Source organism: Nothobranchius furzeri, chromosome 3 (assembly GCF_043380555.1).
Source record: "Nothobranchius furzeri strain GRZ-AD chromosome 3, NfurGRZ-RIMD1, whole genome shotgun sequence".
In the NCBI taxonomy this organism is placed as follows: Eukaryota; Metazoa; Chordata; class Actinopteri; order Cyprinodontiformes; family Nothobranchiidae; genus Nothobranchius; species Nothobranchius furzeri.
In genome coordinates, this window is record NC_091743.1 from 75,244,166 (window position 1) to 75,272,160 (window position 27,995).

Consider the following 27,995-nt stretch of genomic DNA (forward strand, 5'->3'; position numbering starts at 1 on the left):
CAAGCAAATCGACATCGGCATCTTGATACCGACCAGAAGCGGAAGTATGTCTTATGTCCCTAAACAGCTACCGTATGTCAAGATTGCGCATGACTATGAAGCGTCAACCACCGTTTATGTACATGAAAACTTAGAATAGATGTGGTGAGTAATATTAATGAAAAAGAAGAAGTTTGTGAACAGACACACAGAATTTAATAGTAAACACGTAAAAATATTACACACTGTGCCTTTAAATACCACCCAAACTATGTTTGTGAGCCTTAGCTGAACTGAAGCAATGTGAGTGAGAAAATTAAAGCGCTAAAAGTCACTCTAAAGATCCTGCTTCATTTCAAAAGACAGAGATGCATGAGGTGATGCCTCTGACAGGAATGACCATGCAATCTCTGCTGACACCACAAACCACACACACACACACACACACACACACACACACACACACACACACATATATATGATTGCAAATGACCACATTCCCGATGTGCTGTCACACAGGTTCAACTACCATCTGGGAATTGCAGGCTCTCATCCATCACTCCTCGACCAACATCTCCCCAAAAATAGAAATCTTACAAGAAGTGATTTGACTCATTTGTAAAAAATAAAAGAAATGGCTGAACAAACATCCCACAGTTCTGATTTTAACAGCCAAAATGTGAACCGATGAAACTGTGATACAGATTAAGATCATTTAGGCTCTGCCGTCTTGAGAAAGCCGTCCCCTCCTCTTAAAGCAGAAAGGTGGCTGTAAACGTCGTGTTTGGACAGCTGGGAGTCTTTGGTTTTCATGTCCATCCGGTTAGTGTCAGTCCAAGAGCTCACCTAGAAGCTCCCTGCTGCTGAGAAGATGTCAGGTGGTGTGTTATTAGTGGACCCATCTCATGGGCTTGTTTATGGCATGTTGCTCCACTGGAGCTGAAAGGGTGTTCACGAAGGAACGTCGCTGTTCCCAGATGTCTCCGAGGGGCACCTCTGCCTGCCTGTTCTGATCTTCACAGGCATCTCCGCCGCCTCTGACATCAGCGGCCGCATGATCTTAATTTTGTCCTGATCTGTGACGCCACCGTGGCTGGAGCTGTCAATACAAGAAACAGGATACAATTTCAAACCACAATCTCCCTATTTCAAACAAATCCCATAAAATAAGAGGATTTTTTTAATGCTTGAGTCTTCATGTTTTTAACGGATTCTGAAGACTATAAGCTCAGAAGAACAAGTTCTGCTGAGAAAATGAAACATCTTCACCTGTCTGGGCTCTCCCTCGCTGCGGCGCCATCTTCGTAGATTTTAAGCATCGTTTCAGTGCGGTCGTCGAGATTCTCTTCAGGCTCCTGAAATCTGAAGATAAACAAAACACGTTATTCTCAAAATATAGATGCATATGTTTATTACATTTATATTCTGGAGGGCTTTTCTTTGTTTTCTTGTAATCATGAACAAATTATATCAAAACAGTAATAATGGAAGGGTTGCAAACTAAATCAGAACCCTAGAAATGTGTTGGTTAAGTACTGAGCAACAGAGATTGGTATAAATAAACACAATATAGGCAGGATCGATATTTTGCGTGAGTAAAACGATTTAATGGGACTTTTTGATGTGTTTTATGCGGAAATGTACTTAAAGTATGAAAATAAAAGCTACAAGCATAAAAAAACTATGGTAATAGTAACATTACTGTTGCTCTTCCTTTCTGCATCCATCCCAGTCCAAAAAAGTTTCAATCCAGGTCACAGCCTCCTGCATCTAGTCAAAATAACCATTCCAACACAATAGGACCTAACGTCATCAGCGACTCCTCGGTGGTCAGTGAGGAGGGGTATTCATAGGTAGTTTCAGCTTGTTAAGCAACAACAGACAGTTACATGTTGTAAGCTTGACCCACCCACTTTCCAGTAAGAATGGACAAAGTTTCTCGGATGAGACGCAAAACATCATTAAGAAACCAAAAACAGTCCAGCTGCCTTCCTTTAAACCCCTTCGGCTCACTAGTCCTTTCTTATACTTAAAAACCTGCAGCCAGACAGGATCTTTACCTTGGCTCGAGCCGTTCTTTGACTTTGGCAATGGAGAGAATGTACGGGCTGATCTGCCTGGTGATGGAGGTCAGATAAGAGTTCTCATGCTTCAGCTGCATCAGGTCGAAAAGTTGTGCTGCAGCCAGTGAAGGAAGAAAAACAAAGTTACGTAAAAACAGGCAGAATGTGGGTTTGAGATATGAGAGCTGACGACAGACCTTCATAGATCTCCTGCTCATTAGTGACTCTCTGAAAAGTTTCATCCCAGATCTGTAAAGAAAAGGTGCCAAAATTCATGCAACACATTTACAGTGTGATTTATTTTTCCCTTTGTCTAAGTGGCTGCAGGATGTAGTTTTAACCGTGTGGAATACTTCCAACCTAAGCTAAAGACCAGGCACGATCACCTCTTCAAACATGACTCTCATGGTTTCCACTGTGGAGTGCTGAGCTGCGATCTGATTGTCGATGTGCAGCGATCGGTCCAAGATCTCACCCATCTTCTCTGTGTTGATGATGGAGTGATGTTTGGTCAGATCCCTGTGCAGCTCTTGGACCTGATCCTTCAGACTCTGGATCTCAGTCTGGAGACTCTGTGAAGACACACACACAGATGAACATTTCTTCAAAGATGATACAAACAAATGAGCCCCTGGAGGAAATTGTGCTTCTGTTTGTACTTTACGGACGATAAACTCTTGGTTTAATAATCTGAGAGCAAGAGTTTTATGTTTTATGTTACTATAATTGCCAGAGTTTGGGATTGTGGCATCAACAAGTCAACTCCATATTGTGATTTTGTTCTAAACCAGGTTCATTCGCTGTGCTGATTGAAATCACCTGGATTAGTTGCTGAACTAAAGTAAGTAAGTAAGTAAAAGTTTATTTATATAGCGCCTTTCACAGATATAAATCACAAACATGGCATGGAGATGACTTGTTGATACACAATTCCCCATCTCTGGTATGTGCATACCGCACACACACAAACACACACACACACACACACACACACACACATGTATATATATATATATATATATATATATATATATATATATATATATATATATATATATATATATATATATATATATCACAAGGCACTTCACATAAGCGAAAAACAATTAAAGTATGAAAAATATTTTTAAAAAATTATTAAAAATATGTTTATAATGAGAAAAAAAATCAAATTGTGATTAAAAAAATTATATTGTAAGGAAGGGGAGAGAGAAAATTAAAAGGAAAGAGGGAAATCAGTGGATCGTGGGAAAGGCACGATTAGAAAGAGCAGAAAAAGGAGAGGGTGGTGATGAAGGTCCCACCAAAGCCTGAACAGGTGAGTTTAAAGTAGGCCACTGATCTCAGGCTCAGGGGGAGAGAGTTCCAGAGTCTGGGGGCCACCACAGCAAATGATCTGTCACCTTTGGTCTTTAGCCTGGTGCGCTGCACAACCAGTAGGCTTTGGTCACTGGACCTCAGGGACCTGCTGGGGGTGAAGGGACTGAGAAGATCACCAATGTATGATGGTGCTTGTCCATGTAAGGCCCTAAAGACCAGAACCAGGATCTTGAGATGAGCCCTGAAGTTGACTGGCAGCCAATGAAGCTGGAGGAGAAGCGGGGTGATGTGGGTGTGTTTGGAGGACTTGGTCAGAAGCCGAGCACAGGCATTCTGAACCACCTGTAGATGTGTTCTATATCCACTGCAGAAGATGAGGGGTGCAGGAGTGGACAAAAATCTGACTGCACTGAACATCAACTATGTCACCCACAGGCACAGTACATGAGGCTGCACAACTGTATGTCTGAGGTGGTTGTGTGCAGTTCTGGAGCTCCACAGGGTACAGTACTCTCACCCTTTCTCTTCACCTTCTATAGGTCAGTCATCATGGACTTTGTTGACTGATATGAGTGTAACCACCTTTGCTTGAACACCAGTAAGACAAAGGAAATGGTGACTGACTTCCAGAGAAACACTGCTCCTCTCTCACCAGTTAACATCCAGGGAGCAGACATTGAGGTGGTGGATACCTTTAAGTACCTGGGTGTTCACCTCAGCAGCAAACTGAACTGGTCCAACAACACAGATTTGTATAGGAAGGGCCACCACCACCTCCACCTCCTGAGGAGGCTGAGGTCCTTTGGAGTTAATTCCCAGCTGCTAAACTCTATGGCTCTGTTAGCAGGCAGCTCTGACCGAGACAGGAAGAGACTGAACAAGCTAGTTCGCAAATCTAGCTCGGTTCTGAGCAAACCACTGGATTGAGCTGAGGAGACGTGTGAAAGGAGGATGCTGGGGAAGATGACCACCATCTTAAAATACTCCTCCTACCCACTGCGTTCCACTGTGGGGACCATGGACAGCTCCTTCAGTTCTGCAACAGATGGGCTAAACCCAGAGCACTCCTAGTTTTATATGAACGAAAAAAGCACAGAAGTGCTTCATTTGATCTTGTTGAAGCTTAAAACAGAACCAATGATGACACTTGAAACATTTTATCTTCTTATTTCTACACTCTGGGAAGCTTTTTTAGTCATTCAGTAGCATTTAAATTAGCTAAAAACATCATACAACTGCTGACATTCTTAAAAGCTTATGAACAAGTTTTCTATTTTCCTTCTTTAACAGTTTTCTCTTTAATAAAACACCTGAGGCTTCGGACCACAGCGTTCTCTCACCCTGTAGCTGCTCTCGTAGCTGCGGCAGTGTTCGGTGAAGGGCGTTTCCCTGCCCTCAGCCAGTAGGACCTTGGTGCAGATGTTGCGGTGGGATGTGGACCTTCGCCCACACACTGAGCCCTGAGGCATTTCACTCAGAGACGGGGAGCGACAGGCTAACGACAAAGGGGACTGGAGCCTGCACGGAGCAGATGATAATCATGACTGTCCCACTCAGTCTCTGATTTTATCCTTTATGATTCCTTTTGTAAAGTTTTCAACGTGATTTTTGATTTTATAACACAGACATTATAACATGAAGCCACATAATTATAATTATTCAAATTATTCAGACTGTATTTGGGATTTAAAACCTTTAAAATGATTTTCCTTACGTTCACGGTCACTAAAGGACAAATGATCAGCAGCCAGAAACGACAGCTAGTTATGTCTTCAGTTGGTTCTTAGACATTAAATCATAGAAACAAAAGTAAAAGCATGTAGCTGAAGAAATGTAGTTTAATTACAAATATGAAGAGTTAATTTCCAAAATCAGATAAGAGCCCTTTTTGATCAAAATCAAAATGAATGTAAGATTTTTCCCCCATGTTTTCATGACGCATCTTGAGAATCCAGACTGTTTTGCAGCCGGTTTAGGGTCACAGCAGCATCAGATACAGTCATGGATGTGTTCCTACCACTTCACTAATCTGTTGTTCTGTGAAATCTTGTCAAAAATAAAACCAGCTGGCGGGTTTTCCATCAGCTCCTGTCTGGTTTACATCCTGCATCGTCGTGAAACATGCTTTCAGACACCGACTTGCATGCTTTGGAAAAGGCTGCAGAAAAAAAATAACTTTTTTTTCTTTTCTTTCCAAGAAATATAAATTAATTGAACATTTCTGTCATCTTTCAGTTCTTATAAAAATGTATTTACATTAAATACCAAAATCCAAGTCAGTTTATCACAACCTGACAGATTAACACGTTAAAATAATTTACCTGTGATCTGGCTCTTTTTCTCCCGTTTCCTGTCCACAGCAGCAGCAGACCTGGCTAAAGCGTAAACCTTCTCACTCATACAAGTCATTTTCTGCACGGCGAGCCTCTGTCCTCACAGCAGTGATGCCAGACTTTTCCTAAGCTGAAAGGTGACATCAAATGTCCCAGAAACAAAACAGCCCAGCCTCTGCTCGCCAACGCGCAACAGAATCCCAGAGAGTTCCATGAAATTACGATAAAAATAGTGCTAGCCGGCTGCCAGATACCAGACCCGGCCCACTACATCTTGCTCTGGCAGGACATTAAACACACTGGAACAAAAAGTCGTCAGCATGCTGGTGTTGGTCAGCAGGCTTAAACACCTGTGAATGGCTGGGAAGACACTGATGCGTTGATCAGGTAAATCTGCACTTAGATCAAATGAAAAGAGGAGCAGGTTGACTTCTTTAGTAAGATTTTAAAACCACTGCTTTACCTCAAACAACATCCTCCATCCAGGAAGTGTGACCACATGCAGCTACTCATTCATTCTTCACCGGAACATCTATCTGGCCACAGCAGGACCAGAATGTTCTAAACTGAGCTGGACTTCCTCCCATGCAGATCCTCTGCAGCAAGGTGAATTATGCAAACGTATCAGAGTACAAAGCTTAGAGACAGACAGACAGAATAACTAGCATAGCGGGATCCAGCATGGCGCCTCCTTTCTTCCCCATCTGCACTTGCGAACCGTTTGGGTATTTGGACTTTGGACGCTTCACAAGTGAGAAATTTTCCACTCAGACTTATTTTCATACAGACGGTAGAACGCTGGTGTGTGCTGTTTTATTTATTTCATATATCCAGCACACATGCATCATCTTGGAATCTTTCTCATTGCCTGAATCTCCTCCGCACCTCAGAGCAGAGGCCCCCTCCCCTCGTGCAAAGGGGATCCCCGCCCCTCCCACCCACCACTGGTGGTTTATGTTGTGACTGTGTGAATATGTGCTTTTATGCTTGATGTGTTTTTCCTGAACCCCAACTCTTGCCCCTGTTGGGGGTGGGGGAAGTCTATTTTCTCCATTTTCCCTCCCTGATGCCACACCCCCATTCTCATATATTTTCCCATGTCCGGGGTGGGGGGGGGGGGGGGTGGGGGGGGGGGGGGGCACTGGCATCGGTGCTAAATCACGGGTAATCTTCAGATGGCAGGTTTTGAAGCCTTATTTCCTGATATTTGGACATCTCGCTTTTGATTGGATAACAGCAAGGCAACTCTACCACTATTGATGTTTTACCTCCACAAATTACAAGTTTAGCAGTATGGTGAAGTTGCTGATGCTAACAATTAGGCTTTAATAGTCAAGACGTTATCTGCTCTTTCATGGATGCTAAACCAACAAACCGTCACTAGTCACGATGAGTGAGTCCATGAACATTCAGCGACTGTGTCTCATAGCTATGTCAAGCTTTTCAAACCCTAGCGCAGGGAGGGCCAGTACCAGTTTGAGTTTTAACTGTTTCAACACACCTGATTTCAGCCAGCAGGTGATTAACAGGCTTCTGCAGAATCTGATGAGCTGCTGCACAGGTGATTCAATCACTGAATCAAAAGTGTTGGGGCAGAGAAACCACCAAAACATGCTGAATACCTGCCTTCCAGGCCCGGAACAGAATACCCCTGTCCTAGTTTCATTGTTTATTTTCTATCAGAAGCTGTAGAAGACTATTTTCCTGTTCAGCCTGCATGAAAAACTTTCAGTGACCAAATTATAATAAGAAATAAGATTTTTTTAGATGGTTATTCAGAGTTCAATACTTTTAAGAAAATTATTAAATGAATCTAGCTGCAGGGAGATGATCTTACCTTGTCACGACACTTATGGACCCAGAGACAGATGGAGGACGGCGGGGTCCTATCTGTAGCAGAGACTCTAAACAGCGAGCAAACTCACTTCTATACTCGGTGTTGATCTAACAGACGGCAGAGAGAAAGTCATTCAGACATCCAAGTGAAGCAATCATCCAAAAGTTTAAAAAAACATCATTACATAAACAATAACTGTGTTCCTTCTTATATCCACTTTCATTACAACAGTCAAACTAATATTATGCTGTTGCAAAATCTAGAATCTGCCTTTGTAAGAAGCAAAACTTCTCTTTTATGACTGTATTTAGACTTTCTAGGAGACTGATGTTCTCACTTTGCTGCTCTGCACTGGCCGCAGTCGATGAGGAAGCTTCACAATCTTCTTCAGCCTCTCCATGAGTTGCTGAGCAAACAGAAAAATCAGAGTGGGACTCCGTGGCCTGTTTCACCTCACTGAGACATTATGGACAGCTTCCATTTAAAAACCAATCCAGTCCAGCAGGCTTCTGTTAACCTTTTATTTACTCTGGTTTGTTCACCACCTGAGACTCCTGTCATGTTGTACATTTATGTTATTTATTCATCTATTTGATCGCTACCTTGTTAGCACATTTCTGTTGTTAATTCACACTTCTGCTTTTGTTCATGACTGCACCGTTGCTCCAGATGTACTCACGTAACCCATATCCAAAAACTCATACTTGTTGGCTGAGCTGAGGAAGGCTGAACAGGTGACCAAGTGGACCTAGAAACATCAGAGGTTAGAGGTCAAACCCTGCAGCATTATTAAAAAGACCTAACCATGTTTCTATGGTTTCTATAGTAAATAAAGAAAGTTTTATGGCATGGCAGGCTGTTCTGTGCCAATACTGAACCTTTTTCAGAAGAACATTATTTAATTATTGTTAAAAGTGCATTATGTAAAACTGAAGTAAGAGTGACACCCTGTGGTCAGATGTGGTTACTGCAGGACATTTTCTAAACACGCAGCGTCACGGACTCCCGTGACTTTCCAGTTACGGATCAGCACCAGAAGATTCTAGATGAGCAGTGAAGACTGTTGGGGTTATTAGGAGCGAACAATTAGTAAGCTTCAACTTACTTTTGGATTCTTCAATAAATTCTGTAAATATGGGAATATTTACTGATTTATTAATTAATTAAGATATTCTTAGATATACGGGGCACCATTCCCCTTTTACCGGGGAAAAATTGAATCCAAAACTCTTATCAGTCTTTCTTGAAGTTCGTAGAATCCTTGGAGCAGAGACTTCTCTTCGACACAACAAAGCTACTGGAGACGAAAATCTGAATTTTATAACGTTTAATTAACAATTTGTCAAATGAATAAACAGTGGCATAAATGAATAATAACCATGTGATATAATAAAAGGATGTATATTCAAAATAATGTTCAAGGTGTTTTGTGTGTATGTAGGATGTATGAATGGGGTCCTTTGTTCTCACAAAGGAGTAGTGTGTGTGCGTGTGTATGGATTCAAAATGGAGTCTTGAATACAAGATGGCTGACTCCTTTGTCTGGCTAAAGTGTGGGTGGCAACTTGCACTTTAACTTCCAAAGCACTTAGAATCAGTAGTAACTTAACCTTAAATCACTCAAAACATTTCAAAGGATCATGCAACAACACAAAAGATTAATCACGAGTTAATATCCTTAGTTTATCAGCCTGGCCATGGCCGAACATTTAAAGATACCAAACAATGATTAATAAGCAGTTTATTCTTTCAAAATGACCCGAAGGACGAATTTGGAACGAAAGAGGAAAACACGAAGCTACTTTTTAAGCAATAGACGCGGTTTATTGCTTATTCTGGACTATAGAGGAAACGGGAGAAGAAAAGGAGAGAAAAAAATGAGTTTCTGATCACCAAAGCAGCAAGGCGTCCCCCGCTGTTATGATTTGACGGTTCTCCGTTTTTCTCCGCAGTTTCCAGCGTCATCCGTCGGTTTGATGCTTTCTCCGTTGTTTGGCTCCACGAGTGTTTCTCCACGGCTGGACACAAAGAAAACGAAGTTCCTTTTGGGCTGAGTTTGACAACTTACAGCGTTTCTGAGAGCTGGATGGAGTTGTTGTTTCCCTCCGCTGGTTCTGTGTCCTCAAACATCAGCTGGAGGGGAGCAGAAACGAGCAGATCAGCGGTCCCGTGGGCTCAACTTGGCTCTTAGAGCTTCCGCGTGCTCAAAGAAGTCGGAGCGTTCGACAAGCGTGTCCTCACCGCCAGGTATCCTGGGCAAAAGAACGAGGTTTCTTTGTCTCTGCTGAAGATTTATGGTCTTAGTTCGCGGGAAAAGCTCCACGGCTTCCCGCACATGCGCAGAACGTGTTTCTGGTACTAGGCGGTGACGTCATCACAATGCTTCCGTGTGCAAAGCATCATGGGAAATGAAGTTTCTTGGCGCTGATGTGATTATTAGCTTTTCAGAGCAATTTAAGCACAGTCATTTTGGGGAAAATCACTGCATAGTAATTTCCTCATGAGGTCAGACCCTCAACATTCCCCCTTTTGGTTTCGGGGATCGCGCCCAAAGCTCGATCGTCGGAAGCACAGATGGGTTTGTTCCTCATGAACGTAGGTCGACTTGATTGTCGGAAGCACAGGTGGGTTTGTCCCTTAGGACGTTGGTCTCCTTGGACGCCTTAGTCTTTGGTCTTTGTCTTGGATCCTGGCGCCTTTGGTCTTTGATCCTGGTCAGGCACAAAGAGGATAGGAAACGGGATAGTCCCCAACGCGCATAACGAGAAGAAGCCACTCACGCAGGTGGTACGCAATGATGATGTCGTCCATGCGAGAGGTAGTGTAGAAGGAGGAAGGTCGGTGGGCGGTTAACTCCACGAGTGGACACAAAGGCATCTCACCGCCGGCCATACAGTTCAGTTTATGGAGCACGCGGTGATGTACGAGGTCCATAGTTCGCAAACGCGCATTGACCTATGTGGTCCCAAGATTCCCCCCTTTTTTGGTCCAAAGGGTGGATCAGGACAGTCTTTGGGCTAAAACAAGGACCATAAAACTAAGAGGTACTACAATGTGCTGGTGCGTCAGACAGAGTCATTGACAGACTGAGCTGGGCCGGCACATAACCACTAGTCAATATGTGACCAAGTAAGAAACAAAAATACAGAAAACCCAAAAAAAAAAAAACATGTAACATATAACATCCAAGAAAATTCATAGCAACCTTGAGGTCTCATAAAATACATTCTTAGGTCATACATTCAGTGTGTAGCTTATAAAGAATGTGACATAATGCAACACTCAGATAAAAATGTGAGGTAGACTAAAGTGAGAACTACTCTTAGGGTTACAAAATAACAAAGAAAATGTTGCTCACCCCCTTTAGACAGGAGTGGTACATTCACGCTTGGAGTCTCCCCGAACGCGGTCACGAGGCACACCGTAGGTGAGCAAGTGCATCTTATCTTGGAGTTTCTTAACACGCCTGTAGGCGGAATAAGCTATCACGGCCGTGATGAGCCATTCCATCCCCAGGGCGACCAATGTGCAGATTAAAGTCGTATAATCTGTGTCAATGTAGCGTCTTGGGCGTCAAAGTAAGTTCACGCGGGTTTTGTGTGAACTTAGCAAATTTGGTTCCTTCAATCAGTAATTGTTGGTCAATTTCTAAATCGAAGGCAAAGTTATAACCCTGGAAAGCGTCCATGATCTCAATCTCTGAGTCATGCTGTTCGAGGTTGAGGTGATGGAGTGTCAGGTTTCTAGTTCAAAGTGGAAATGCCTACCGTCCTTTCAAATACCAATGTTCAGCATCGACTTAAACCTATAGATGTGAGGTGTCACAATTATGGGAACATGTAACAGGAAACCGAGTTCTAATTTTCTGCATCAACGTGAATGGGAATTGCACTACCTAGGCTGTACGCTAGGTGGATTTGTGAAAGGTGCACAGTAGAGGGGTAGCAGCTGTCAAGCTAACTTTGAGCAGGTCCAGTGGTACCAAGTATGGGGAAATACGACTTTCAACCAAGCTGTCCAGCGTGGAACTTACTTCCCTGAGCAGGTCCTGCATCAAATCTCTCACCACTCGTGTGTACACAATATCCTGATGTATGGTTTCAGACAAAGTCTTGATTGCACGTAGAGATTCATTAATCAGAGCCTAGTATAAGTACCAGAGTACTCTGTAAGGTTTTAGTAGGTACATCCTGTTAGCGGTCTAGGAAGGAGTTTCTCTTGGTTAGTGAAAGTGACGGCGGGGGGGGGCCTGGTTCTTTGTCGGTTAGTACATGTTAGTGGGTTAAACGTGCACTTTCCCCCCCTTTCCATTTCCATGCATAGAACTATGTCGAGACTACGTCTACCTCCTGCGGGGAGTCTGGTCTCTGTACCCGCGGGGATGGTTTGACGTAGGGTTTGATTTGGTTTGCATGTACCCATTTGTAGACAGGCTCCTGTCTCGCTTTGGTGATGCATAACCTGTATGCAACTGGAGAGAGTTTTGCCACGATCTCAAATGGTCCTGACCAGCAGGGCAGGAACTTCTTAGGTTTGCGTGCCGGTTGGGCGAACCGAAAGTAGAATACTTTGTCACCCACCTCGTATTCGCGGCTGGTTGTCTTTTGGTCGTAGTAGGCTTTAGCGCCTTCTACGTTGGTCTCCAGTTTCTTCTGAGCGTGCGCGAACGTAGCTCTGAGGTGTGTTTTCAAGTCTGCCACATACTGATGAGCGGTATAGGCAGTGGCAACACTGACATCCTCTGGGTGATCCAGGAGGTGCAGTGGTAGAGTCATCAGTCTGCCGGTCATCATCTCAAAGGGCGTAACCCCAGTGGATCGCTGTGGAGTGGACCGTATGGCCATCAGGACCAGAGGGAGCTTGACGTCCCAGTCCTTCCCAGTGGAGCAGACGTACTTTTTGAGCATAGAGACGACCGTGCGGTTCATCCGTTCGACCTGTCCGGATGACTGTGGGTGATAGGGAAGGTGGAATCTCACTTCCACTCCCAGAAGTTCAAACAGGGACGTCATTACACTGGATGTGAAATGAGTTCCTCGGTCAGAGTCAATGCAGAGTGGAAGTCCCCATCGACTGAAAACGTGGTTAATCAGCAGTACAGCGGTTGTGACGGCTGTATCGTTTGGCGCTGGAAGGCACTCAACCCACTTTGTGAAACTGCAAGTTACAGTTAGCATATATTTGTTTCCTCTTGCCGATTTGGGAACCGGTCCAACCCAGTCGATCTGCAGGTGGGACCAAGGGAAGGTTATTCCCCTGCGTTGCAGTGGTGCTCTAGCAAGCGGCTGGGAGGGTTGAAACTGGGCACAGATGAGGCAGCCTTGGACATAGCTGTGTACGTCCTTGGACATCGACGGCCAATATGCTACTTCTGTCAGTGACGCGAGGGTAGCTTTTGCTCCGCGGTGACCTCCAACCGGAGTGTCGTGGGCGTAGGCAAGCATCACTCCTCTGTGGTCGAGTGGAACAACCCAGCGCGGCGGGCTGTGATCGTCACGCATGTAAACTAACAAATCGTTTTGTAGTTTCAGGTGCGTGAGTTGACGATGCAGGTTTACCAAATCTTGGCTTGCACCAATAGGTGGTGATGGTTGTTTAGACATCGGGCCCTTTTGGAGAAGCTCGCGGATGAGCTTCAGGTCAGGATCTTGTTCCTGCATGGTGACTAAGTCCGCGTCCTGTGGTTGTCTGCCTAGAAACACGGGTACCTCAACGGTCCGAGGTTCGTCTGCCTGTTTAGCATGGCGACGAGTAATCGCGCAGACCTTGTGAACGGCCTTGGGTGGAAGCCACTCGTCTTTGAATTCCCAGCAGGTTCCCTGGTCAGCACCGAGCTTAGCAAGGCGGTCAGCTTCGTCATTACCATCTTTCTCTGGACCTAGGGTCCTGGAGTGACCTTTGACCTTTTTCCAGTAGACCATTATGCCTTTCTCAGTGGTGAGCAGATCACACGCTAGGAATAACTCCGAGTGTTTCACGTCTCTGTTCCTGGCGTTTTTCATGTGGTTCTCCTTCCACATGGGGAAGTGAGAAATGAAGCTGTGTCTAGCGTAGTTTGAATCTGAGCAAAGGACGATTTGAGTGATGTCCAAGGCTGCCGCCTGCTGGAGGGTTATCAACACTGCAGCAATTTCGGCGTACTGACTAGACTTTTGGCCCAACCGGTAGTGATTTGGTTGCTTAGTGTCACAGTCCACCCAAACGACTCCAACCCCAGCACGGAGCTGGCCTTCGTGAAGGTAGGAGCATCCATCAGTGTAAACTTTCGGAAGCCCTTGGCAAACATTCTCATCAAAGTAGCGATGATTGGATGCGGTTGGGTAGACTGCGGCAGGTGTGTCCAGGGGGCCCATGACGGAGTCAGAGTCACAGTGCTGGCAGCCTGCTAGCCCTTGTCCTAGCGCTAGCTTGGTGTTCTGACCATACTTGACCTCAATGTTGTATCCTTGGAGCACCATCATCCACGTCGCAATGCGGCTGTTTGACACTCTTCCTTCGCGAAGTCGCTGGCTGTTTAGGAAGGTGACGGGCTGATGACACGTTTCAATGATCACTTTCTGTCCACCGATGTAACTACGAAAGTGTTCGACGGCCCAGACTGTAGAGAGGAGAGCTCTCTCGCAGTCTGAGAATTGGAGTTCCACCTTGCTCAGAGGCTTGCTGGCGTATGCCACAACTCTCATGTCCTGATCGTGTTTCTGCTTCAAAGCAGCGCTCAGGCAGTGAGAGGAGAAAGTAGCCTCTATGTAGAACTCTTTATCCTTGTCTGGGTAAGCCAGACAGGGTGCGGACGCCAACTTCTGTTTTAGGAACTGGAAGGAGAGTTCTTGGGGTCTGTACCACACGAAAGGTGTGTCGTTCTGAAGCAGCTCAGTGAGGGGCCTCGCTATTTCAGCGTACTCCTCAATGAACTGCCTGGAGTAGTTGCAGACTCCGAGGAAGCTCCTGAGTTCGGTCAGATTAGCTGGGGCTTTGATGTCCTGAATGGCTCTAATGCGTCCCGCTTGGGGCTCGACTCCATTAGGGCCAACCAGCAGTCCAACATACTCCACTTTGGTTCGACACCACTGTCCCTTGAGAATCGCCAATTTAGCTCCGGCGTCAGCGAGCTGTTGCAGCACGTGACGGAGTTCGGCCAGGTGCTCCTCGAAGGTTCGACTCCTCATCAAGATGTCATCGACATATATGAGGTTCCCTCTGGAAGCAGCATCTGACATGGCTTTGTGGAGGAAGATGTTGAACTCGGCAGGTGAGTTAGAGTAGCCAAAGGGGCAGCGGTTCCAAGTATATTGGCGATTTCCAAAGGAGAAAGCCAGTTTATACTGGTCCGCCGGCTCAACCTTCATGGTCCAGAAGCCGTTGGCTACGTCAACCGTAGAGAAGAAACGAGCATCTCTGACTCTGGCTAGCTCCTGATCTAAATGGATCATAGGCCACCTGGAGAGAGGTACTTGTTTGTTCAGTGCGCGATAGTCTATGGTGAGACGCCATTTCCCAGTCGGTTTCAGAACCGGCCAGATGGGAGAGTTGTAAGTGGAGTTACACTCTCTGATGATGTTTTTCTCCTTCAGCTGATCGAGGATCTCCTGGATCGACTCATAAGCAGCGAGGGGAATCTTGTACTGACGTACAAAAGTAGGAGGGGCATTCGGGTTCGTTGGAATGCGAACCGTATGCAGGTTTGTGAGTCCACAGTCCAGGGAGTCCCTGGATAAGATGGACTGAAACTCATAGAACAGGCTTCTAAGCGCTGCTCTCTGCTCCTCTGACTCCAGCGCATCCGCTTTGTCAAGCTGCTGGCTGACTTCGGCCTCGAAGCCGTCATAAGGTTCAGAGGAGGAGGGTCTCTGGTGTTCCGGGCTTTCAACCGGTGACTCAGAGGGTTGAGTATTTATTGCAAAAACCGTTAGACACTGACCGCCGTCAGTATCTAAGGTTGCACTGCAAATGGGTTCCTCAGGAAGGGCTTCATGCCGCTTGATGGTAATCATTTGTGAAGGGAAAGTACTGAATGTGTCTGCACCAACCTGTCTGTCGTTCAAGAACAACGGAAGTTGTCCGATCACGGGGACTGAAAGTTCGAAGTCATGGAATGAGCTATCTATCAGCATGCCCAAGGGCTTTCCTGCCGGCAGGTGGATAGGACTCTGGGTCGGATTTTCGACCAACAAGTACGCAGAACGATTGTTCAGCTCCAAGAGTGGCGTGCCACAGACGGCTAAGTTGAGCTCCAAGAAGTGTGGTGATGGCTGGAAGAAGGCCTGTGTGCCTGGCAGCTTCTGATGCTTCATCAGAGTCAGACGAACGGGCACTCCTTTGACCTGTGGGGGCAGAACCGTGCTGGCCTCAACCACTGCACGGCAGGCCTGTGGAATGGTCTGACCGGACAGCAAGTGTTCAGGGCCTTCTGAGCCAGGCTCAGAGGATGGTGTGGCCCGGGCCCAAAGGACTTGATTGCAAGTGTCCAGCTGGGCACCGAGTCGAACCAGCAGATCTGCTCCGATGAGTGCAGGTGGATCAAGCTGTGGTATGATGCTGAATGTATGTGTGAGCTGTCTTGCTCCAAGCTGGATAGTCAGAGAGCAGACCTCTGGCGCTTTCAGGAGCCTCTGCGGCCAAGTAGGTGACAAGAGCCGATGGCTACGTGTCACACTGACCAGAAGGGGGTCCTTCTGACGCAGGTGTTCAAACATCTGCTGGCTGATGGCTGACTTTTCCGACCAAAGAGCAAGGCGAGCATCTGAGATGTGGGTGCAGTTGATGGTAAGACCACCAACTATGTGTGGTGCATATGGCTGCAGGCTGACGTTCTTCAGCGAGCAGAGAAAAGATGAATGTGTGCAGAGAGGAGTTCCAGGAGCGGTTTCGTGCCTTTGCAGGCGGACATCGTCTGTGGGAGCCGTAGGAAGGGGCATGACCTTGGAACAAGGGTTTTGCGGCTCACTTATGCTGACTTCAAGAATGGAGGATGGTCGGCTGCTATCTGGGTTCCAGGGCTTAGGTGTGTCCACCTGGGCCCACAGTTGACCCTTCTGGCAGTCGATGAGGGGAGCTAGACGTTCAAGCAGGTCCTGACCAATGAGAAGTGGTTCAGTGTCTAGCTGGCAGACATAAAACGGGTGAACCAGAGTCATGTCTTGGAAGGTGATATCCAGCCACGCCCGGTGAGTGATACACTCCCGGGTCTGGGTGTAGCTGGTGATTTTCAGGTCACAAGGTTCAACCTGGACTGGTTTCCCGAGCGACCGCATGGTGTCAGACACGCGATGGAACAATGTGGAGCACATCAGGGTGATTTCTGAGCCGGTATCCAGCAGAGCATCAACTTGTATGCATCCACCTAGATTGGTGCTACAGTACAAACGGCGAGCATGATCATGGTTTGTTAAGTCACCAAGGAACTTCAGAAATTTAGTATCTGGTTTCTCTGGGGGGTAGATTTCAGGAGACTCCTGTGGTCTACCAGTAGTGTTTCCCCAACTGATCAGGTAAGTCCTGGCCACGCTGGGGGGTTGAGCCACGCCTAGTCATGCGGACGTTGGCTCTGAGTCTGGCTTCTTAGAAGCAGACTTTGGTTCAGGGGTCTCATCTGCAGATCTCAGCTGTTCCTTCTGTTTAGCTAGGAACTGCTGAAACATCTCCTGGAGGTCGGCTTTGGTCAAGTACTCACCTGCGGACTTGTGTTCGGGACCTACCTGTGGGCGGCGCTCCTTAAACCTTCCACTGTTCCGACCTGCCTGCCGTTGGTTTTGGTTGGGCCACTTCCTGTCTGATTGTCCAGACCTAGGTGGCCAATCAGCACCCCCCTTCCCCTGTTGAGGAGATTGGGACTGCTCTCGCGGTTTAGCAGGTCTAGGTTTAGCAGATTTTGGCTTAGTGGGTGGAGCTTCTGTGCCTTCAAGCTCCAAACGCGGCTCGGTGTCGGGAGTTAGGTGCATGACGCGGTGATGTGCGTCAGGCTTTTGGGGCTTTCCGCCGGCTTCCCAAGCCTGTTGAGCGTATCTCCTAATCTCCTGAGTTGTCAGTTTTTTCATCCGACAATACATTGAGACTTCGGAGCGAACACACTCGTGCAGGTTGTGAATGAACAGGGATCTGAAGGCAGGGTCTTCCTCGAGCCCAGGGCCGTTTCGACCTTGGAAATAAGCACTTTTGAGTCGGCGATAATACTCTCTGGGGGGTTCGTTCCTCCCGTGTTTGATGGAGAAGGCCCCCATTGTAGCTGACGCAGAGTCTGCATACGTGGCGTATTCATCTCTCAACGCTCGGCAGAGCGAGGAGTACCGATCACGAATGTCAGGTGGTAGAGTTTCCATGAAACCGTGCACCGTTCTAGATGTGGTTTTCCAAATTAGCTTGAGCTTTTCCCTTGAAGAGGGTGCTGGAAGATCAAGCAGACAACGTTCTATCTCCCTGAGATAATCGTCGACGTTGGATTCATTGGTGTTAGGATCAAAGCGTTCTATGTCTTTAGCTAGCGATTCAATTTGACGTACACGGAGCCCTGACTCACGGTACGGCGCGTCATCCTCTGACTCTGACCCACGGTCTGTCTCAGAGGGCGCTGGATATCGCTGGTGTGCTCTGGGCTCCCAATGTTGACTCCTGGGGCCCAAATCGGGGTCCGGCATGTTGTGGCGGGCTGCTGGCACGTCACGTGGGTGTCCTGGGAGATCCTCCTCCCGGGGCACGTCTGCGTAGTGCAGCCTGCGTCTTTCAACTGGGGCATCTGCGTAATACGCTTTGTCCGGGTACGGACTGGCGTATGATGCTTTGTCCTGCAGCTGGTTATCGGCATGCCGAATACCGGAGTAGCTAGGATGGGTGGATGGTTGAGGTGCAGCTTGGGGTGCATAACCCCAATCGGCACCTTGCACCCTTCGTGGACTGGGGGAGCGGTCTAAATAGAGGTGCCGCTCAGCTGGTCGACTTCTCACTGATTGAGAAGGCCGTGAAGATGAGGGTCCAACCTGGGATTCGAGGGTGAACTGCTCTCGGCCCCTAGGTGGTCCTGAATGCCCTATAGTGTGTGTAGGGAACGGGGCCGAAGGTTGGAACAGATGAGCTTCATCTCTCCCCTGCGGCGTGCGTCCGTCCAGAGAGTCCTGGTGTTTCCCCCCTTCCCACTGTCTGTTGTCATCAGCAGAGGGGGGCGGGGTCTCCTCCCCATCTTCCCCAGAATCGGTGCGGGTGTCGTCTTCCTCGATCAGCCTTCCATTTCGCTGTTTTTCAGCTAGCATACTCTGGAGGTTCATGATCTTCTGACCACGTTGGAGTCCTCTCTGATAGAGGATCAGGGCTAACTTAGCTAAGTGAACCTGGATTGGTTTTGTACCATCCGGGTTTTCTATTTGATCAATTACAGCTTCTAGCTCGACGCTACGCTGTTCTTCAGTGAAATCCCTAGAAGGGTAGTCGGGTTCTCGAGCAACCGCGACCAGTTTGGACAATATTTGTCCAGAAAGTAGGCCAGGTTCATAGTCGTGGGCCGCAGCGCCACCTGGTTGCTGGGAGTTGGTCAGTTCACTACTCTGTCCCTCCATTTTAACAACCGAACCAAAATAGCCTAGTAGAGCTTCTGCAGATAGCTCAAGGCTGCACCTTTGGCAGCAACTGCTAGCTTTGTAGCAGAAAAACACTAAATTAACCTTTGTGCGCACAGGTTTTAGCGTTTTAAGATTGCACGGAATGCCGTGACTGACGCTTAAAATACTATTCCTTTCAGTATTTTAGCAAAAGCTGGTGCGTTGCCGTAGCAACGTCTTACAACACTTGCAGTGTTAAATATGCTAGTTATTCCTTCAGAATATTAGCAAACAGGGTGTTATCAGTCTTTGAGTGAAGGTTTCAGTTAGTTATAATAGCCACTGTGAGTTAAAGTCGCTAAATTAGCAGTTAATTTTAGCCTAAAAGGGTTAGTCAGAATTACTTACACGCTGCACCTTTAATGAGGAACTGAATTTTAACCTAAAAGGTTAGCCAGAATTAATTACACGTTGCACCTTTAAGGAAAAACTGAATTTTAACCTAAAAGGTTAGCCAGAATTAATTACACGTTGCACCTTTAAGGAAAAGCTGAATTTTAACCTAAAAGGTTAACCAGAATTAATTTACACGTTGCACCTTTAAAGAAGCACTGAGTTACTGGTGAGAGTTCGATGCAGCTTCCTGCTCAGCGAAATCAGCACCACTCTGTTGCTGGTTCAAGGCTGAACAACGGATTATTTTTAATTCAAGCTCTTTGGATTTATTTGTGCCGGATAGAAATCTCTGTGTATCCAAGCCTCACACGGCCGCACCAATAAAATGTTGGGGTTATTAGGAGCGAACAATTAGTAAGCTTCAACTTACTTTTGGATTCTTCAATAAATTCTGTAAATATGGGAATATTTACTGATTTATTAATTAATTAAGATATTCTTAGATATACGGGGCACCATTCCCCTTTTACCGGGGAAAAATTGAATCCAAAACTCTTATCAGTCTTTCTTGAAGTTCGTAGAATCCTTGGAGCAGAGACTTCTCTTCGACACAACAAAGCTACTGGAGACGAAAATCTGAATTTTATAACGTTTAATTAACAATTTGTCAAATGAATAAACAGTGGCATAAATGAATAATAACCATGTGATATAATAAAAGGATGTATATTCAAAATAATGTTCAAGGTGTTTTGTGTGTATGTAGGATGTATGAATGGGGTCCTTTGTTCTCACAAAGGAGTAGTGTGTGTGCGTGTGTATGGATTCAAAATGGAGTCTTGAATACAAGATGGCTGACTCCTTTGTCTGGCTAAAGTGTGGGTGGCAACTTGCACTTTAACTTCCAAAGCACTTAGAATCAGTAGTAACTTAACCTTAAATCACTCAAAACATTTCAAAGGATCATGCAACAACACAAAAGATTAATCACGAGTTAATATCCTTAGTTTATCAGCCTGGCCATGGCCGAACATTTAAAGATACCAAACAATGATTAATAAGCAGTTTATTCTTTCAAAATGACCCGAAGGACGAATTTGGAACGAAAGAGGAAAACACGAAGCTACTTTTTAAGCAATAGACGCGGTTTATTGCTTATTCTGGACTATAGAGGAAACGGGAGAAGAAAAGGAGAGAAAAAAATGAGTTTCTGATCACCAAAGCAGCAAGGCGTCCCCCGCTGTTATGATTTGACGGTTCTCCGTTTTTCTCCGCAGTTTCCAGCGTCATCCGTCGGTTTGATGCTTTCTCCGTTGTTTGGCTCCACGAGTGTTTCTCCACGGCTGGACACAAAGAAAACGAAGTTCCTTTTGGGCTGAGTTTGACAACTTACAGCGTTTCTGAGAGCTGGATGGAGTTGTTGTTTCCCTCCGCTGGTTCTGTGTCCTCAAACATCAGCTGGAGGGGAGCAGAAACGAGCAGATCAGCGGTCCCGTGGGCTCAACTTGGCTCTTAGAGCTTCCGCGTGCTCAAAGAAGTCGGAGCGTTCGACAAGCGTGTCCTCACCGCCAGGTATCCTGGGCAAAAGAACGAGGTTTCTTTGTCTCTGCTGAAGATTTATGGTCTTAGTTCGCGGGAAAAGCTCCACGGCTTCCCGCACATGCGCAGAACGTGTTTCTGGTACTAGGCGGTGACGTCATCACAATGCTTCCGTGTGCAAAGCATCATGGGAAATGAAGTTTCTTGGCGCTGATGTGATTATTAGCTTTTCAGAGCAATTTAAGCACAGTCATTTTGGGGAAAATCACTGCATAGTAATTTCCTCATGAGGTCAGACCCTCAACAAGACGAAATAGAAGAAGAAATAACTAACATTTCACAACAAGGGTATTTTTATTAGGGTTAATATTAAGCATTAATAAGGGTTCCTTTATTAACTCATTCACTGCCATTGACGACTAAAGTCGTCATTTTAGATCCAACCGTTCACCGCCAATGACGACTAAAGTAGTCATTTGCATTTTTTTTACTGTTTGAGCATCGGAACGAGCCCCCGCGCTGAGAGAACAAACATCTCAGCCCTGAAGCCGATCTTCATCTGCATACGTCACAGATCACATGATCAGGAAGCAACACATCCATGTGTTTGGAGATCGTTTTGGGCCGTTTCTGTAAAAAAAAGTGAGGCGCGAACCGGAAAAATGTCTGCCGATCACAATTCGAAAACGGATTATGAAAGAACGGATAATGCTCGAAACACGTGGCTTCTTCCTGATGTAAGAGGTGAGTCTCCTCTTTGTTTTGGTGGTTTTGGCATCGACATCATGCTAGCACGCAACGTTCTGTGACTCTTAAAAAAACAGTAAAAACGGTGAGAAACGCTGGCAGCGAAGGCCGTTAGTGATCAGGAAACGGCTGGCAGTGAATGAGTTAACATTCATGTTAACTGTTAAGTGTCCATAAGGTTAGGACAAAGGAGCCGGGGGAGGGGGGGGGGGGGGTTCTTCTTAGTAATGCATCACATAATATGGTTAAGCAGTTTTGAATACTTTATCAAATAGTTTATTAATGCCTAATAATGCACTAAGTAACATTAATGAAGGGACCCTTATTGTAAAGTGTTACCAAATAACTTCTGGGTTGCTCCTGTTTACTGGCTTATCTTTACAAAATGCTGCTGCGTTTAGCCGCCGGTGTGGAATTACAAACGCCAGCGCTGCAGCACCGACTCCGCAGCCCAGCAGGCTCAGACTGTACACAAAGACAGCTTCTCACCTCAAAAGTTCTGAAAGCAGAAAAACTGGCAACCCCTCGGCTGAGAAGGAGATCCATTTCAATAGGACCTTCCTTCCATCATGATTGAGACATTAGACTTTTCTGTGATTATTTCTCTATAAAACTCTTACATGTTGTTCCTTTAAGCCATATTCCATTTATTCTGGCACATAAAATTAGCCAGTATCATCACACATTAGTTAAATGTTTCCTTCCAGAGGTCTGGTCGTTCTTTTCTACGTTTTAACCATTCGAGGTATTTCTTAAAGCAGATTTTAATTCTATAATTTACTGAAGCGTTAATAAAAATGAACAGAAATGTTTACTCTGTCACTGATTATATCAAATGACTAAAATGCTAAGAAAAAAGTTTTTTGTTGATTTTTATTAAACAACAGAGAAACAGAAAACTCTGCTAAGGTGATTTTTAATACATTTTTGATAGATTACTTTAATCCTGCTTTTTCACAGACACAACTTTGCAGTTCATGTGTGTCGCCTGACCCGATCATTCTCCTCAACTTTCCTTGTATCTTGAAGTTGCACATTGTGAAGTTTGTCATGGCCATGGTCACAACGAAGACAGCCAAAAGTCAACACTTTAAAAGACTTTCTGAAATCCCGGAGAACTATTGATCGAGATCGCTTCAAAGGATTACAAGAAAATCTGTTTGGAAGCAAAATAAAAAGAAGTTAAAGAAAAGAAAGTTGAATAGTCCTTAAAGGTTTTGCTAGAACCAGCCTCAGCATTTCAACCTTTATTATTCACTTTTAGATTTCTGTTGCATTTTTGTATTGATGCACTAACTTAAAGGCAGAAGAGTTTTCAATGGTAAAACATCATGAATGGTACAGAGAATTATTTATTTACTAGATGTACTTCACCTGTAGGGTTGGTAGGAGAGCAGTAAGGTGTGACAGTTGTTCCTTTAAGGCTTTCTCCTTCTCCTCGTGTTGGCTGTAACACACACACACACACACACACACACACACACACACACACACACACACACACACACACATACACACAGAGATTTATGTAAGTCTACACCACCAAATTGATGCCGTACCACAATACACAGAAGAATCAGTTCAGTATTCCCAGGAGCTAATCTATCAGTCCTCTCTTATAATGTACACACACACACACACACACACACACACACACACACACACACACACACAGGACAAACCCATAAATTACAACAGAAATAGCCTTTAACATCCTTCTGGGAACCCAACCAGTGAATGGCTTCCAGGCAGTGTGTGTATGTGTGTGTGTGGGGGTGGGGGAGGGGGGGGGGGGGGGGATAGAGAGAAAGAATAAATCAGCCAAATCCATTCACATTCAAAAATAAAAATAATAAGGAAAAAGTGCCTGAGAACAGGTTGTCTTTAGGATCATTCCTGCTGGAATCGCTCAGACGAAATCAACGTTTGAGATTTTGTCCCTCAACACATAAATCTGGATAAGCAGTGCAGTTTTCTGTTAGCACAACTTTAGATGAGGATTAGTGATGTTTAAGCACTTTATGTAAGTTAAAGACTTAAAGCTACAATGGTGAATATGCAAAACAAGCTAACATTTCCTTCGTGCCTCTTAGCAACTCTAATACAGTATAAACAGCCCGGCCCAAAAAAAACACCATCTGGATTTAACTAAGCAAACAGGTAACAAGATATTTAACCCAACTGGTGCAACGAGCTGCTTCACATGTCCTAAACAACCATGTGGAAAGACACCTCTGGTGGTCATGGAGAAGATGTTAGTCTGTGTGAGAAGGGTCAGATAATTGGCATCAAGCAGAGAAAACATCGATGGAGATGCAGAAACGACTAAAACCGGGTTAAGAACTGTCCAACACTTTATTAAAACTGGTCTGATGAGTCCAGGTGGACCCTGTTCCAGAGTGATGGTGCATCAGGGTAAGAAGAGAGGAAGATGAAGTGATGCACCCATCATGCCTAGTGCCTACTGTACAAGCCTGTGGGGGCAGTGCTATGATCTGGGCTTGCTGCAGGTGGTCAGGTCTAGGTTCAGCAACAGGATGTGCTCCAAGAATGAGGTCAGCTGACTACCTGAATGTCCTGAATGACCAGGTTATTCCATCTCCCTGATGACACGGCCATATTCCAAGATGACAAAGCCAGGATTCATCGGCTCAGATAGTGAAAGAGTGGTTCAGAGTCCAGAGCTTAACCCCATGGAGAATCATTGGGATGTGCTGGAGAAGGCTTCATGCAGCGGTCAGACTCTACCATCATCAGTGCAAGATCTTGGTGGAACATTAATGCAACACTGGATGGAGATAAATCTGGTGAAGCTTATCGAAACAACGCCACGGCGACTGTGTGTCGTAGTCAAAGCTAAAGGCGTCCAACGTAATATTAGAGTGTGTGACTTATTTTTTTGGCCAGGCTGTGTATTTTGTGGACATTAAAAAAATGGGAAAAAATGTAGGTGGTTCTTTCGTACTTGTCTACAAACGTCCACCAATAACCCGGCTTGGACTAAAAGTAACTTTTGGGGTTTTCGTTCTCACCAAACCTCCGCACTTCTGGGTCCTCCACTCATCACTCACTCACGTATTTACAACGGAACACCACTGGTGTGAGAGGTTCTCTGCTCAATAATATCAGAGAAGGAGAAACAGCCGGCTGCCACCACTTCAACTTTAGGACAAACTACCAGAGTCCCAAAAAGAAAAACACCATTTGAAGTCACGGACAACAAAAGACGTTTAACCTAGAAAACGGAGACTGGTGTTTAGCGCTCTCTCTGTACTCCCTCCCTATGAATGGTAGCCGACGGCAGGGGTGAGAGCTCCATGACCGTGTTTGCAGTTAAAAGCTTGTTTTGCAGATTTCCTATTGCAGCTTTAATTGATTGTGTTTTTTGTTATATTTTCATTTGAAGCGTGGACATTAACTGAGTGATTTTGGAAACTATTTTTGTCAACACTTAATAGTCACAACTCTGCACAAGCAAGCCGCAGTCCTGCCGGGCTGCCAGGAGGAAGGAAATGTTCCTGCTTTTCTCGTGGCAGTTTTTAGTGTTGATGTCCATCTTTAACTTGCACACACTTTAATTCACTGGATCTTTGTACAAGCTGCAAACTTTGATTTTAAAACTTTCATAAAATGCTTTAAACTCATTATCGCCTTTTGTGGATTAGAGCCACTCATCCCCCTGAGAGTAAAAGAGCCCAGTCCAAAGAAAAGATGCATCAGAATGGTAATGGCAAGACAACAATCCACTCACAAAATCACTGTGGCAACAAAACACATATCATTTGAAAACTAAAAATGTATATATATATAATAGAATTAGTTTTACCTCTGAGCTGCTTTCAGCAGAATTTTTTTCCTCTCGGCTAGTTTTTCCTGTCAGACGAGGAGAGTAAAAAAAACTCCATTATTCCTCACACTGCTGTGAAAATGGCCTTGAGCTCTCTAACACATTATGAATTTTCACAATTGGGGAAGAGGAAAGTGGTGAAAATTCCAGAGTGATCCAGGCTCTGTTGAATTGTTCATCATGCCTGAAGAGGATCCTCTTTTCTCACATTTAGATGAATAGAGACATCCAGTGGCCGTGCAGCGCCACGGGTACCTCTTAATATCTGAAGCGTGTTCTGTTTCTCTGCACGTGTCTGCTAAAGATTTTATCTCACAAAAGGAGGAGAGAACAGGGAGACATCACCCGTCACTATGGGCACTCTAAAGACCCTATACATGCAGAGGAAACTAGTGATCCTTCTGGGTTCACCTTGAGCTCATTTGCATAAATTTGCATTTGTCTTTCATAGCAAGGTTAGAGAATAGAAACAAATGTTTACATAACCTGCAAACTGCTGAACAGACTACAGATGGCACTTTCTTCTTCCTCCACGTTCAGACGCACTTCCCCTATCATTGATCTCAGCAGATGGATGGCCTCTCCAGTTGAACTCTGCAGATCCTTCACCACCTACAGGACAACAGCTACCTTTTAATTAAAAGCCACTGTGGGCTCTTATTTTAACAGGATTTCATTGGATTTTTTAAAAACATAAAATACAATCTAAATTATGGATGTATTTTAGAATAGCTATAAAATGTTTTAAATATAAACATGAAGGCGACATATTGTGCAAAACTCACATTTTGCATCTTTTTGTGCCTGCATGTGTGTCTCTACTGCCTCTATAAACACTCCAAGACTGTTTGGTTTTAGGAAACACCCGTCCATTTAATCTAATCAATAAAAACCCATCCATCCATTTTCTGTGAGGGTTTGGTTTTAGGAATAATGTGCAAAAAACTAGCTGTTTCATAAAGTCTCCTTTTGTGATGTCACAAGGGGGGGAATTTCACAGTAGTGTAAAGCGATTTTGAGTCTTCTGACCCAGAAAGGCGCCATACAAGTGCGGTTCATTTATCATTTAGAACAGAACCGTCACTCACGTGCAGGAGAGAGCTGCTGCTGGAGGAGCAGCGGCTCTACTCCGAGCCCCTCCTCTTATCCCAGCCCATCAGGGGAGGGGCGGGCATGACCTACTCCAGCAACTGAGGAGTTTCCTGCTCACCATCCTACTGGTTGAAAGTGGAATTACAATTGTCGTAAACAACCATGCAGCAACCTGCTATAGCTAGTGCTAACAATGAGCTAACATTAGCATTAGCCAACCTATGCTAAAATAAAGCACAAAATAAAAAGATCCACACTGTTGGACAAAAAAAAATTACTCACTAGTCCAGCAGCAACAAAGCCATGATTTTGTAGCCTCATTTAGCTCCCTCAAGCTAGTCATAATTCACTGCGGTTTTAGCTCTTTGCTTCACCTCCAAAGATGTTACAAATTTTTACTTCCAGGCTCCGGCATGATGCCCACAGGAAAAGCAAACTTCTTCTTTTCCTTCCTCTTGTGCTTTTTAAGTGATGACCTGCAAACTGAAAATGCTAACTGCTAGCATTACAGCTAAAAGCCGTAAAGCAAGTAAAGAACGCCCCCCAGGACACCTACCCGTTCACAAAGCTATCTAATGTGGTTTTTGGTCAGCAGAGGGCAACAAAGTGGTGTCAAATATGAAACTCGTCAAGTTTCTAACTCGACAACCGCTGAGATCAATGTTAAATCTCTAGCTGAAAGTTTAAAAACTATTGTTAGTTTAAAGTGACAGAGCCCTGAAACGGCTCATTCTGGAAGGCACTGAAACTGTGAAAAATTAAACTGTTGAGCTGTGAGACGGGGTTTGAGCAAAGAAAAGAACTTCGTATAGAGCTATTGTAACTTAAGAAAAAAGTCATAATATGTCCCCTTTGAGATGGACGTATTTCAGCTTCTTTTCATAAAAGCAAAACTTATGCGGCCTTGTTTTAAAATCTGAAATTTCATTTCTGTTTTCAAATGCTGCGAGTTTCCACTTTTTTCTTTGCATTGAATGCTGTTAAAAATGGAGTCTCTTACCAGCACCGCCTGGTCCAACATCTCACACCCCTGTCCGTAAGCTGTTTCAATGTCAATGCAATGAGTTCGACCCTCCCTGCAGTATCAAAGCACAGCAATAAATCCACTTTATCTGATACAGAAAAGGAATGCATATACAAATAGTCGGAGGAGTCACCCACACTTGCATGTCCCTGAAACACTTGATGCAAAGCATGGACTTATTCTCCGTAGAGAAAAGGATGTAAGGCTCCTCGTGGAGAGCTGGGGAGACAAATATACTTTTAAACTTCACTCCACTCATGAATCATGAATTTAGTAACAACAAAATCCAAAAT

General features: G+C 45.0%; 1 protein-coding gene across 2 annotated transcripts in view; it reads right to left on the reverse strand.

Annotated features, from left to right (window-relative positions):
• Window positions 1-702: 702 nt before the first annotated feature.
• The window catches only part of rnf207a (ring finger protein 207a), a 32,377-nt gene continuing 5,084 nt past the window's right edge, over window positions 703-27,995 (reverse strand). For both annotated transcript variants that reach the window (XM_015958418.3, XM_015958417.3), the window contains exons 5-18: window positions 27,840-27,921; window positions 27,679-27,754; window positions 26,073-26,198; window positions 25,566-25,612; window positions 23,114-23,186; window positions 8,212-8,280; window positions 7,870-7,938; window positions 7,533-7,639; window positions 4,703-4,880; window positions 2,429-2,614; window positions 2,240-2,291; window positions 2,040-2,157; window positions 1,249-1,341; window positions 703-1,078 (exon numbers count right to left, since the gene is read on the reverse strand). In XM_015958418.3, coding sequence (XP_015813904.1) covers window positions 931-1,078; window positions 1,249-1,341; window positions 2,040-2,157; window positions 2,240-2,291; window positions 2,429-2,614; window positions 4,703-4,880; window positions 7,533-7,639; window positions 7,870-7,938; window positions 8,212-8,280; window positions 23,114-23,186; window positions 25,566-25,612; window positions 26,073-26,198; window positions 27,679-27,754; window positions 27,840-27,921 — 1,424 coding nt within the window. In that variant the 3' untranslated portion in view covers window positions 703-930. The remainder of the gene's footprint in view (window positions 1,079-1,248; window positions 1,342-2,039; window positions 2,158-2,239; window positions 2,292-2,428; window positions 2,615-4,702; window positions 4,881-7,532; window positions 7,640-7,869; window positions 7,939-8,211; window positions 8,281-23,113; window positions 23,187-25,565; window positions 25,613-26,072; window positions 26,199-27,678; window positions 27,755-27,839; window positions 27,922-27,995) is intronic.